General features: G+C 52.5%; 7 protein-coding genes across 10 annotated transcripts; 3 read left to right on the top strand and 4 right to left on the bottom strand.

Annotated features, from left to right (window-relative positions):
* Positions 1 to 722: 722 nt before the first annotated feature.
* On the bottom strand, positions 723 to 1,420 carry KVP18_004283 (uncharacterized protein; the record flags this gene model as incomplete). Its single annotated transcript, XM_067956765.1, has 2 exons — positions 723 to 1,199; positions 1,238 to 1,420. The coding sequence occupies 2 exons, from the start codon at positions 1,418 to 1,420 to the stop codon at positions 723 to 725; spliced, it is 660 nt and encodes a 219-aa protein (XP_067806206.1).
* A 73-nt stretch (positions 1,421 to 1,493) lies between these two features.
* On the bottom strand, positions 1,494 to 2,775 carry KVP18_004280 (uncharacterized protein; the record flags this gene model as incomplete). 2 transcript variants are annotated; one of them, XM_067956761.1, is made up of 8 exons in its annotated part: positions 1,494 to 1,598; positions 1,627 to 1,707; positions 1,737 to 1,812; positions 1,840 to 2,074; positions 2,103 to 2,180; positions 2,234 to 2,452; positions 2,493 to 2,572; positions 2,600 to 2,775. In XM_067956761.1, 8 exons carry the CDS (start codon positions 2,773 to 2,775, stop codon positions 1,494 to 1,496), a joined length of 1,050 nt encoding a protein of 349 aa, XP_067806202.1. The 2 variants fall into 2 exon arrangements, with proteins under 2 accessions (XP_067806202.1, XP_067806203.1); XM_067956762.1 differs by lacking the exons at positions 1,494 to 1,598; positions 1,627 to 1,707; positions 1,737 to 1,812; ... (1 more) ...; positions 2,493 to 2,572; positions 2,600 to 2,775 and having other exon boundaries at positions 1,836 to 2,111.
* A 26-nt stretch (positions 2,776 to 2,801) lies between these two features.
* On the bottom strand, positions 2,802 to 4,337 carry KVP18_004279 (uncharacterized protein; the record flags this gene model as incomplete). Its single annotated transcript, XM_067956760.1, has 1 exon — positions 2,802 to 4,337. The coding sequence occupies one exon, from the start codon at positions 4,335 to 4,337 to the stop codon at positions 2,802 to 2,804; it is 1,536 nt and encodes a 511-aa protein (XP_067806201.1).
* A 482-nt stretch (positions 4,338 to 4,819) lies between these two features.
* On the bottom strand, positions 4,820 to 5,870 carry KVP18_004277 (uncharacterized protein; the record flags this gene model as incomplete). 2 transcript variants are annotated; one of them, XM_067956753.1, is made up of 2 exons in its annotated part: positions 4,820 to 5,063; positions 5,104 to 5,870. In XM_067956753.1, the coding sequence occupies 2 exons, from the start codon at positions 5,868 to 5,870 to the stop codon at positions 4,820 to 4,822; spliced, it is 1,011 nt and encodes a 336-aa protein (XP_067806197.1). The 2 variants fall into 2 exon arrangements, with proteins under 2 accessions (XP_067806197.1, XP_067806198.1); XM_067956754.1 differs by lacking the exon at positions 4,820 to 5,063 and having other exon boundaries at positions 5,100 to 5,870.
* A 13-nt stretch (positions 5,871 to 5,883) lies between these two features.
* Positions 5,884 to 7,912, top strand: KVP18_004278 (uncharacterized protein; the record flags this gene model as incomplete). Of its 2 annotated transcripts, XM_067956756.1 has the most annotated exons (3): positions 5,884 to 5,997; positions 6,077 to 7,648; positions 7,745 to 7,912. In XM_067956756.1, the coding sequence occupies 3 exons, from the start codon at positions 5,884 to 5,886 to the stop codon at positions 7,910 to 7,912; spliced, it is 1,854 nt and encodes a 617-aa protein (XP_067806200.1). The 2 variants fall into 2 exon arrangements, with proteins under 2 accessions (XP_067806200.1, XP_067806199.1); XM_067956755.1 differs by lacking the exon at positions 5,884 to 5,997 and having other exon boundaries at positions 6,142 to 6,171; positions 6,197 to 7,912.
* Positions 7,913 to 7,942: 30 nt separating this feature from the next.
* Positions 7,943 to 9,389, top strand: KVP18_004281 (uncharacterized protein; the record flags this gene model as incomplete). Its single annotated transcript, XM_067956763.1, has 2 exons — positions 7,943 to 8,270; positions 8,302 to 9,389. The coding sequence occupies 2 exons, from the start codon at positions 7,943 to 7,945 to the stop codon at positions 9,387 to 9,389; spliced, it is 1,416 nt and encodes a 471-aa protein (XP_067806204.1).
* Positions 9,390 to 9,524: 135 nt separating this feature from the next.
* KVP18_004282 (uncharacterized protein) lies at positions 9,525 to 9,875 on the top strand (the record flags this gene model as incomplete). Its single annotated transcript, XM_067956764.1, has 1 exon — positions 9,525 to 9,875. The coding sequence occupies one exon, from the start codon at positions 9,525 to 9,527 to the stop codon at positions 9,873 to 9,875; it is 351 nt and encodes a 116-aa protein (XP_067806205.1).
* Between the last annotated feature and the right edge of the window lie 846 nt (positions 9,876 to 10,721).

Genomic DNA, 10,721 nt, shown 5'->3' with positions numbered 1-10,721 from the left:
CAGTCTGAAGAAGAGCGTCAAACGCGTTCTCCTCGGAGTCATTGCCTCCGGAAATTTTGATGTTCTTAATCTTCTCCTGGATCAGTTGAGTGTTTGATGTCAAAGGCAACTGCAGCTCATAACAGGAATCCTTCTGCACTAGTCCATCTGACCCGCCCCAACCCCATCCAAGCCACGGGAGGCACTTGTCAGCGAAGCTGGTGAGACCATAACGGGACGTCGGGTACTTAAATTGAATCGAGTTCACCAGAGAGCTCATGTTCCCCTTCATATACTCAACGACCTCACTGAACGAATTCGTGGTGTCCTGAACTTGGACGACGTCGAATGTGACGTCGCACACATCAGCCGAGCCCAACGCTCGACTCAGCAATAGAATTTGTACAGCTTTCACCATTGTCAATCAATAGAAATTCTACAACAGTGGGATGCCGGCGTGGGGTTGATTCAACCAGAGCGAATTAGTGTCGAATTATTCATAGATGCTCAAACCTACCCACCAGTACTCCCAAGCCTCCACGGATGCAGAAACCTACCGGTCCTCCAAAATCCACTCTACAAGGGACCTTCTAAATCTTTGGTGCTTTGAAAGTACTCGCGTCGTAGGCCTATCTCGTGTCCCGCTGAGGCTCCCGAAGCCTGATACTCATGGCTTATTCACGTCAAGGGGATATGAATATTGAAATCGAAGCACGCACATATTTCATGGCCAGCTCTAAAAATTAATACCGAAGGGCTCCCCTGTGGACAGTCTGTGGGGCTTCTCCCAGTCGACCTCGTGAAACGGTTCTCTCCATCCGGCCGTCGGGATGGCGGACTTCACGGGTTTCCTCTACAACGTCCCCGTTCACCACCACTCTGGTGGAATGGTAGGTGTGGAAGCTTTCAGAAGGCATCGAGGAGAAAGAGTCTGAAAACGACGCAAACGGGTCACGTCCAAAGAGGGAACCGCTGCCAAAGGGACTTCCAAACCCGAATCCTCCAAACGGAGGCGATCTGCGTCCAGACAACTCAGCGAAAAGCATGTCGTCGAAGGCAAAAGGATCCCGCCCGCCGAAGAACTGTTCAAAGAGTCTTTCCGCGTCCATAAAAGTGAATCGCGGCGGCCTCCGGCCATGACTGTATGTTTCGCGTGTTGGCCGAGGACCTTGCCTCCCACAACGATCGACATCGGCGCGTTTCGCGGGATCTGAAAGGACCTGAAACAGATGAGTGGAACCAAGCAAACGAAACTCACTTCGTAGGCTCTCCCAACATTCTTGAACTTCTCGGCGGCAACTTCCTTGTTGCGTGGATTTTTGTCGGGATGCCACAACACAGCAAGCTTCCTGTAGGCCTTCTTGATATCCTGCTCAGAGGCGGATCGCGGCACGCCCAGCACCTTATAAGGATCTTTGGAATTGAGGTCAGGATCTATCATCAGACAACTATTCAGTAATTTTCTATGGTAGCGTGTGCATTCATAAAACGCGCGTTAGTACGATTGCACTCAATTAGTGTGCCGGGTGTGCATCATCCGGATTGACCTCTAGACGTTTGTGCGCCGCATTGAGGAAGGCAGCCAACCCGACCCCGAAGATCTCCTCGAATGTTAGGTGCTGAATGATTAATCGCCCGGCGACCTACTCTCCAGAGGAGGTAGTCCTCTATTTCTTTAATAACCACCTCGTGCGGGATGTGCAACGAGAAATCCAGCAGAGAGTACACCTGACTTCCGTCACAAGCTGTTTGCCTACTGAAAACTCTAATGCTGTGCACCAGTCCTGAGGTCGTTCACGAAGGATGGTGAGGTGCTGGATGGCTGCTTGAACTCTGCGAGCGACAAACTGAACGACTTACCTTTCATTGCAATCCTGGTTGAACTTCACGGCTAGGAGGAGGCAGGTGTCTAGTACTCGTTCCCGTAAGGTCTTGCCGACCGCTCCAGCCCGTACCAGTCGCGTGTAGCATAGCCACGCAATCGCGATTGTGGACAGCTCGTATAGATCTGACCGCCTCTCCCAAAGGCGGAATAGATCTAGTTTCAGCTGGCGCATCTTGGGGAGAGCGGAGCTATAAACCTCCTCTCTGCCATCTGCATACTGGCGGAAGCTGGCACCTACGGCGGTCATGACGAGTGATCTCGAAGGGGACGGACGTCAGGTGAGGGGCCATCGCCACTGTGAACGGAGAGACCGTATCTGCACGAAAATACCTTTTGGCATAAATAATAAATATTAAAGTATTAACCTACCGTTGTTCATTATGCATGTTGTAAGGTCGTCGAAGTACTGAATGTTGGGGCTGGCCTCTCCCATGATCAGAGGCTCCTCCCTCGCTGGCACGGCCACATCGTCTAGCAGACTGGGGATGTAGTCCTTTTGAAGCCAGTACGTCGTGGGTTCTAGGAGAACGCCATACGAAACATAAGCTGGAACTAATAAGGGAGTGATATTAAATAAAACACGGTTATCTGCACAATAAGGGAGTGATATTAAATAAAACACGTTTACCTGGCTTCGACCGGGTTTTATCCCTGTCGAGGTTGGTGGGCGGCTGCACCGTGACCTTGACGGGTCTGGTAAACCTGTTGCTGTGAGCCAAGAGACCGTACACTCACACAGCGTACGATACGACCATAGGGCAGGAGCCCGTTACCTCTAGAAGGTCCCAGGCCGGCGCGTCAAGGGGTTGTGGTGCTGTCTTTGGTTGGACCGCCAGTCGAGAGTAGTAAGCAGCAGACGTCTTCCTGTGGGGTGTACTGGTCAGGGATAGGAGAAACTCAAGTGCAGGCATATTTTAACGAATACTAGCGAGTGAAATTACGGATCAGATCCACCCATCACAAGATACACTTCTGCTACCTTCTTCTTCCTTAACTCGATCGCTGCTTGCTTTGCTTGCTCGTCGCCGCCGTATTGTGCGGGGTAAAACGTTTTAGTTTTTTGGATCCCATTCTCATGCCAGCAGGCCATCCAAGCACTCTTGCTTTCCCTCCAATTCACTCCTATGTGCCCAGATTGACGCGTGGCAGGTGCAGTTCTAGTGGCCACTCGCTTATTTAACTCAATCGCCAATCTAAAAGCTTCTTCATCGCCATACTGCGCAATAGGGAAGGTCCCATATCTACGACGCTTCGACGTCACTCTCCACGTTGAATATGTACCGTCCCAAGTTACCCCCTTTACTCCAGACTGTCGACTCGCGATCCGCTTGATTGTACGCCCAGCTGTCGCCCCATCTGTTGCGTGCACAACTGCCATTTTGGCCGTGCACTTGGGCAGCTTCCTGACCACGACCTCAGAGGACTCCTCGGAACTGTCGACGGAGTCCACCTCACTGTCCTCGTTGCTACTGCCCTCATCGCTCTCCTCATTGGAACTGCCTTCCTTACTTTCACTTTCACTATCCTCTTCTATGGGAGATATCGATTCATCTTCCGCTGAAACGTCACTCTCACTGTCCTCTTCAGTGGGAGATATCGATTCATGCGACATTGCTTCCGCTGAAGGAAGGGACAGAACATGACTCTGGCTGTCCTCTTCAGTGGGAGATATCGATTCGAGCGACGTGGCTTCCGCTGAAGCAGACACGACGTTACTCTCACTGTCCTCTGTCATCGATATGGCTTCAGCTTCCGCTGAAGGACGGGACATGTCTCCCCCGCTGCAGCGATCTGAGCTCTCCTCGAAGTTGAGGAGGCTAAAGGGCGCGAACGCCTCACACCCCAGGCGCCGGAGAGCAAGGCGTATCATCACCAGTAATTCCTCCATGTCGGAGTAGCGTGCACTCTGAAAGTCCGGAGGACCAGCCAAGTCCACACCAGTCGCCGACGACAAATCAGCCAGCCTGTAGGTCACGACTTCCAGCCTCTCCGAGTCGGCCACCAGCGTGGGTACTCCTTGTAACTGACAGACTGCGCTTAAATAGTGAAACTCTTTGAACAAGCTAATGGTGCCCACCCAGCTTGAACGCGGGAGGTGGGTTAGGAGTCGGGAGTATGAGCGGAAAGGAGGACTCCCAACAACAGCAGCGTGGGTTCGTATGGCGTCTGTATTGGGGAGCCAGACTAGTGGGTAGCCCTCAATGATGTTTCTGGAGAGAGTGAGAGTGTATGTTAGGATTTGCCCATACCTGAGCACCACCAGGATTGCTTGTACCTCCAAGCTCTCGGACGGCAACTGGTCCATCCGAACCTTCATATGATCCAACAAGAAGCACGATGCCAGCCTAACCTCTGGCTGGTCCTCCAGGTACAGAACACCCTGCAGCTTTTGGTGGAGGCCCAAGAGGCCTTCCAGGACCTGGGTGCCACCTTCCTGGGTCCCACGTGCGGCCCACTCCACGAGATACACCATAGAGTTTACCAGGCTGATCCAAGGACGCAAGTACGCCGAGGGTTCCACAGAGTGTTGTATTTTCTGGATGTAGTTAGTCAGGAGAAGCCAGAGAGCCTGCGAAAATCCCTCGGCAGCGATCTTGGCTGCGGAAGATGAGGTGACGTGGTATAGAGTGTATGCTCACTTGAATCAAATGCCGGTGAGTCCGGAATTTCCCACTGTGCTGCTTCAGCGTGTGCCAAGCAGAAGTCTCCCAGCGACACAGGGTACCTGCAAGACATTGTATAGTTACCGCACCCACATGAGATTCTTACGTTTGAGTCTTCAGAACTGCGTCAACTGCTTTCGAAGCAGTCGATAAACCTCTCGACATTACGTAAATTCGTTAACAAACCATCACGAAGAGTAAGCTGCAGTAGGGCTTCATCATCGGGATCTCTGACGCCCAGTGATGGCCCATTAATGCACCGTGTCAGGGAGCGACAGGCCGAATTTAGGCTTCATGTCTCACCTTCCCAGTCGCCTCCCGCAGCTGCTATTCCCAGCCGCCGGCGGACCTCGCTGACCCGGCGGAGCCACTCCCGCCAGCCAGCGAAGTCGGCTTGGGCGTCAGGCTCCCACAATATCCAATAGAGCTCCTCGGTTGGTATGTGTTGTTGTAAGCTGAGTCTGTCGGAGTTATCCAGAGTGTCCTCTAACCTCGCGTACACATCTTCGCCGAGGAACAAATCGAAGCCTGCTGCACTGTAAAGCGTCAGATGTGCAATAGAAACCAGCTCCTTACAGCAACACCCCTTCATAGCCGTCGGTATGTGCGATGTTCGCACTGAACAAGGAATTGGAGAGACGCAATGTCCTGTGCCTTTGCTCGCCTGGCTCGTTTACCACGGCGCTGAGGAGATTGAAGAGTCCTCGGTTGACTTGGCCAAAGGTCGGTTTGGTTGCTAGCTCGCGCAGGGCTTTGGAGACTTGCTGCGTGGGCGACAAGGCTTGAAGGCCTGCCTGCGTTGTACGTACACGCGCGATTGCTTTGAACCTCTCAGCCTGACGAGCTTCCGAAGCGTCCTTTACTCTGTCCAGTAGTAAATCTCGATCGTAGTCGCATGCTTGGAGGCGTTTCTGATGCTCAACCAGAGCGAGCTGCCGCTGCTCCTCCTCGAACCGGGTTTGTTCTCGGCCTCTGGCTACTAGGGCAGCTGCTTCGGTCTTCAACAGGGCCCGCGCAACCGCTTCCTCCTGCCGTAGCCGCTCTAAATGAGCTGAGTAGGCGGAGCCGAACACAGGTTCCAATTCTTCCATCCACACCTCATGCATCGTCTCGAAACGATCGGACATCTCCAGCACTCGAGTAGTCATTTTCGGTCCGTAGATTTTCTTGTCTGGGTCCTTTTCTAGTGCCTTCATTTTCATGCGTATAATTCGAGGTTCCAACCCCACGATTGCTTCACGGACGGCGCCGTAAGTCGACATTGTGACCTCACCATTCACTAGGGCCTCCATTCGTGGCACCAGACCCGCTAACTCGGCCTCGGCATGCTGATACTCAGTCATATTACAGAATTAGATGCTCGCCCCCACGACTCGCCGGCAGCCTGTGAAATCAGCTCTGAAGGCTTGCGTTCGCAGCGCGCTTCTGGCTGCCACCCCTGCAGCGATTGTTTTCACATCACGCATGCCGGTGAGAAGAAAACCTTTATCGAAATGGAATCTACGCATAAGCATATTAAATATTTAATGTTATTACTATTTTTTTTCAGCTTCCGAATGGATTCTTATTTTCCTGGTTACTGGTCTGTTTCGTACTCGAATTCGGTCGTGTCGTATGTTGCCGACGACTCCCATTTGCGACCTTGTTAGTGGTGACGACGTTTCTGCAGCTTGTGTCATGCTTAGTGTTGGCAGGTCAGTTACCAGGGCACCAGAGGTTACGTGCGAGTGTACGCGAGGTGGCTAGCCTCATTTCTCTGTCGTCCGAGGCGGTGAAGGCGCTTGTGCTGCGCACGCAAGGAGGGAGCGCTGAGGGTTTCTCGCTCTCTACAGTACCGTTGAAAACCCTCTCTATAGTTTTGGTTGCTCACAACGAGCAGGAGTACCTTCAACGGACGGTGGACTCTATCATCCAATACACAAATCCGCGACTCCTCCATGAAATCATTCTTGTCGACGACGCATCGGAGCCTCCGATGATTTCCTCGATGAATCAGGGCGGCTTGGCTGAGGGCTTGTTTAGAGTCATTCGACACGAAGAGAGGCAGGGGCTCATTCTTGCCAGGCAGCACGGTGGTAACCGAGCTACCGGCGAAATAATCGTGTTCCTTGACTGCCACGTGAAACCTCTGAAGAACTGGGAGCTCCCCATCATCCGCCATCTGAACGCCAACTACAGGCGCGTGGCAGTGCCGGCCATTCCCACCCTGGATGCCAACACCTGGAAGGAGAACCTCAATGCCGTAGGCTACAAGATGATGTTCGAGTGGAATTTCGCCTTCCATTGGTTTGAGGACGGAAGTGATTGGGTCCCCTGCATGTCTGGAGGCCTCTACGCCATTACCCAGCGCTGGTGGCACGAGAGCGGCGAGTATGACCCGGGAATGCTCGCATGGGGTGCTGAGAACATCGAGCAGTCGATCCGGCTTTGGTTGTGTGGTGGGGAGATTGTCGTCGCTCGCGATAGCAAAATTGCACATGCTTTTCGGAAGAGCTTCCCCTATAAGCTTAACAACACGCAAGTCACTGTCAACAAAGTCCGAACAGTGGAGACTTGGTTTGATGCCTACAAGGAGAGGTACTACGAAAGCGTTCCAAGTGCGCGAAGATACGTGGGATCCATGGGTGACATAAGCGATCGTCTCGCTCTTAAAGACCGTATGAAATGCCAGCCCTTCGAGTCCTATGTGGAGAGGTTCCGAGATGTCTTCGAGTTTCGGGGTCTGATTGACACTCCCACTTTTTACTTGACGCCGTCTGAAGGAACCTGTATTGTTCCTGCCAGCGTAGTTACCACAATCCAACGGCAGTGGAAGGAGGGGAAGGTGACGGAGGTGGGCGATGGCGATTGGAGCACTTTCCTACAAACCGCGCGTGAAGACAGCAAACGCCTGCCGAAGCGCGGACTTCTTGTTGCGCCTTGCCCGCCATCTGGGAGTGCCTATGAGAATCACTTTCGCTACCGGCTCGCTGGTCCACAATTCACTCATATCGAATACATTGTTGATAAGTCGTGTCTGGAGGTTTTGGGCGGAGTCGTGGAGATCAAGAACTGCTACTACCTGACCGTCAGGGAGGATGAGAGCTCCATCAAGAAGCAGCTCCACCTGCGACCTCAGAGGGTATTCGCAACCTTCATTAATTTAATAGTATTTATTTGTATTTATTATTTAATAGTATTTATTTGTATTTATTATTCTGTCGATAATCCTCACCAGGCCTTGCTGGTGGACGACACGCTCCTGATTGATCAATATTGCGTCCGTACCCGGCCATACAACTCGAGCTCACGGACCTATCCTGCGGTGGAGCTGAATGACTGCACAGGCGATGGACTTCGAGTCGTCCGAGCAGGGACGAAGTTGACGAAGTACAAGCGGAGGTGAGTATTGAATTCAACAAATAAATACTTTTAAATGAAATCAACAGGAGATGTGAAAAAAATACAGAATATGAAGCACTGTCGCCACCTAACCTACCACAAAGGGTTGGTCCCCTTTACATTGGGCTTCACTCCCATCTGCGTCCCCTGCGGCGACTCTTCCCGGCCGCCTCCAATGTCGCACAGCGGAGCCCCTCCGGAGGATTGGCGCCTCGCCAAGCGCGAGATATCGCGCCGCGCTAATCTCGCAGCGATACCCTTGGAGGAGATCCTGAGCCACCCGGATCTGGACGTGCAGGGTCTCTTGCTGAGTTCTTTCGTATTGGACATTGAATGGTTGGAAGAATATCTGAATCTGAGAGGTGGGTCAATGTGCCATCTCATTCATTGCAGAATTAAAACACCTCACTATCCTCCATGGAGACGTGGTGGAGTGTGCGGAAGCCGAGGTGATTCGCCCAGAAACACCCCGATGGGGGACCCACCATAGCAAGTTTCTGCTCGTCGATTTCGGTGCCGTGCTGAGGTTCGTCGTTACCAGTGCTAACTTCATCGAAGACGACTGGACGGTGAAGAATCAGCACGTCGCAGTCATAGACCTGCCGATAACTGAGAAGGCTCCTGAAGGCGAAGGTCTTGCGTTGCTCTCCTACCTTGGACATGTGTTCGGCGATAGCCGCGGGGCTCACTGGAAGCACATAGTCGGATGTGCAGACTGGAAGCGCATGCCGTCTAATGTCCATCTAATCTACAGCTGTCCTGGAGAATTCGGATCCATGCTGGTGGAGTCTAAGCTGGCAGACTTGGAACCTGCGAATCGAGTGCTCATAGCGCAGGCATCCTCCGTTGCCACCTTAACCGAGAAATTCTGGTCAAGGTTTCTAGGCTGCTTTCGGAGCTCAACGGTTAAAGTGATTTTCCCAAGTGTCCGAGATGTTAGTCAGTCATGGGCTGGCTGGGATGCCGGAAGATCTCTCTTCTTGACCCCTTCATCGTTGGTAAACAAGGATGTGCGTTTCTGGGGACCGAACATATCCTTTTTAAAACAGCTTGTCCTAAAGCAGGCAGTACCAAGCATTAATACGGACCTCAACGCCTATAATCTTCGGGCGTTGGCCATGCCCCACTCCAAGACATACCTGGGTGTTTCCTCCATGCCTGACCCCATACGAACCCTAGAAGACATTTTCACTCCAGTATCCGTGGAGTTCATCTATATCGGGTCTCACAACCTGTCACAGTCCAGCTGGGGAGGCGTTAACGGACCCAAGAGCTTCGAGATGGGCCTCCTTATCAAGGGAGATCTCTTTACGAGCCCACTAGGAGGTTTGGGCGTGGCCTGCGGCAAGCGTTACTCGGGACACGTACCGTTTGCACTCTCCCTTCGCCATTTGGTTCGCGCTGAACAAGGACTGCTGTGGAATCGAAAAACAGCTCCCAGAGGGCAGGGAGACCGTTATGGCAGATATGTTCACAGTTAATCACTCCAAGGGTATTCTTGGGTTGTCTGGGGAAACCTTCGATCGTCGTCGTCGTCGTCCTCATTCCGGTGGTCCCCACCAGCTCCAGCTGGTACGTCGTCTTGTTCATCATGAACGACGATGTCTTTATCAACGATGATGCCTCCGCCTCCGTTGATGATGATGACGACTGGATCCACGGTCCTCGACACCCCCGAAGTCCTAGTTGTGTACGATGTGGTGGTTGGCTCTGTTGTCGTCCGCGGCGTGATTGTCTTGGTTGATGAGCCGCCTACCGCCGAGGCAGTCGCTATCGAGGTCATGGTGGTTGTTTTTATGGGTGAAGTCAGCGTAGATATCGCGGTGGTAGTTTTTCCTTTCGAGGTCACAGTGGTTGGTGTGGGCGAGGTCGTCGTTGTCGTTGTTGACTGGTCTATTGGAAAACATTCCATGCCTGCGGAAATCGTTCCCACCAATGGAGTTCTTTCCCCTCCATTCTTGAAGTAGCAAAGACCCGAAGAGGTCTCGAAGCTCATGATCGTGCAACCATCACGCATGTAACAGTAAATCACACATGTCTCTTTGTTTTTGGCGTGCCGATTCGACATGTCTCCTCCAGAATATAAAATGTCCATCTGAAAGCAAACGTCCTTCATTATGATGTCGGTAGGACTCCTGTCAAGAGAGCCAAGGTCAGTGTGATTAGGCTCCTGATGCGCGACCTCGAACGATTCCCTGGGGTACAGGCACTGCATCTCAACCGACGTCGCGTGTTCCCGAGGCACCGGGAGTGATTTGGACTTGAGATGGCACACTGCTCTGTCTTCATAATATGTCGCAAAGTTACACGAGTCGCTCTCGTGACATGCCTCTGCGCAGGATTTGGAGCTGCTGATATCCGCGAGTACGCCGATGTTGTAGAACTGAAACTCGGTTCCATACAAGAAGCAATCCGATTCGCTCCTCGCCAAGAATACGAGCAGTACCATTGGCATAATCATGTGAGATTCCACCAAATCTGACCAATTACTCACATGGTACCTGGAGAGGAGAACATCTGTTCTCATCGGTTGCACATTATTGATTACACAGGGACATGATTTAATTTGTTGGTGAGATAACCGTTGAATGAGAAAGGGATTATTCGTCTTTGTTGCGTGGTCGTCATGATTCGCTCAGCCGTCTTCTGGACCGAAGTCAAAGTCTTCCAATCCTCGTGGTCTTGGCGTGGTGTAGGTAACCCCGTGGTCTTTGTTGTCGTGTTGGTCGTTTCCGTTGTTTCCGTTGTTTCCGCTGTTTGCGGGGGGGGGGGGGGGGGGGGGGGGGGGGGGGGGGGGGGGGGGGGGGGGGGGG

Source organism: the organism of the source record quoted next (genome assembly GCF_019968955.1).
Source record: "MAG: Porospora cf. gigantea A chromosome Unknown PgA_NODE_810_length_10721_cov_352.007, whole genome shotgun sequence".
Classification (NCBI taxonomy): Eukaryota; Apicomplexa; class Conoidasida; order Eugregarinorida; family Porosporidae; genus Porospora; species Porospora cf. gigantea A.
This window is presented reverse-complemented; position numbering and strand designations above follow the sequence as displayed.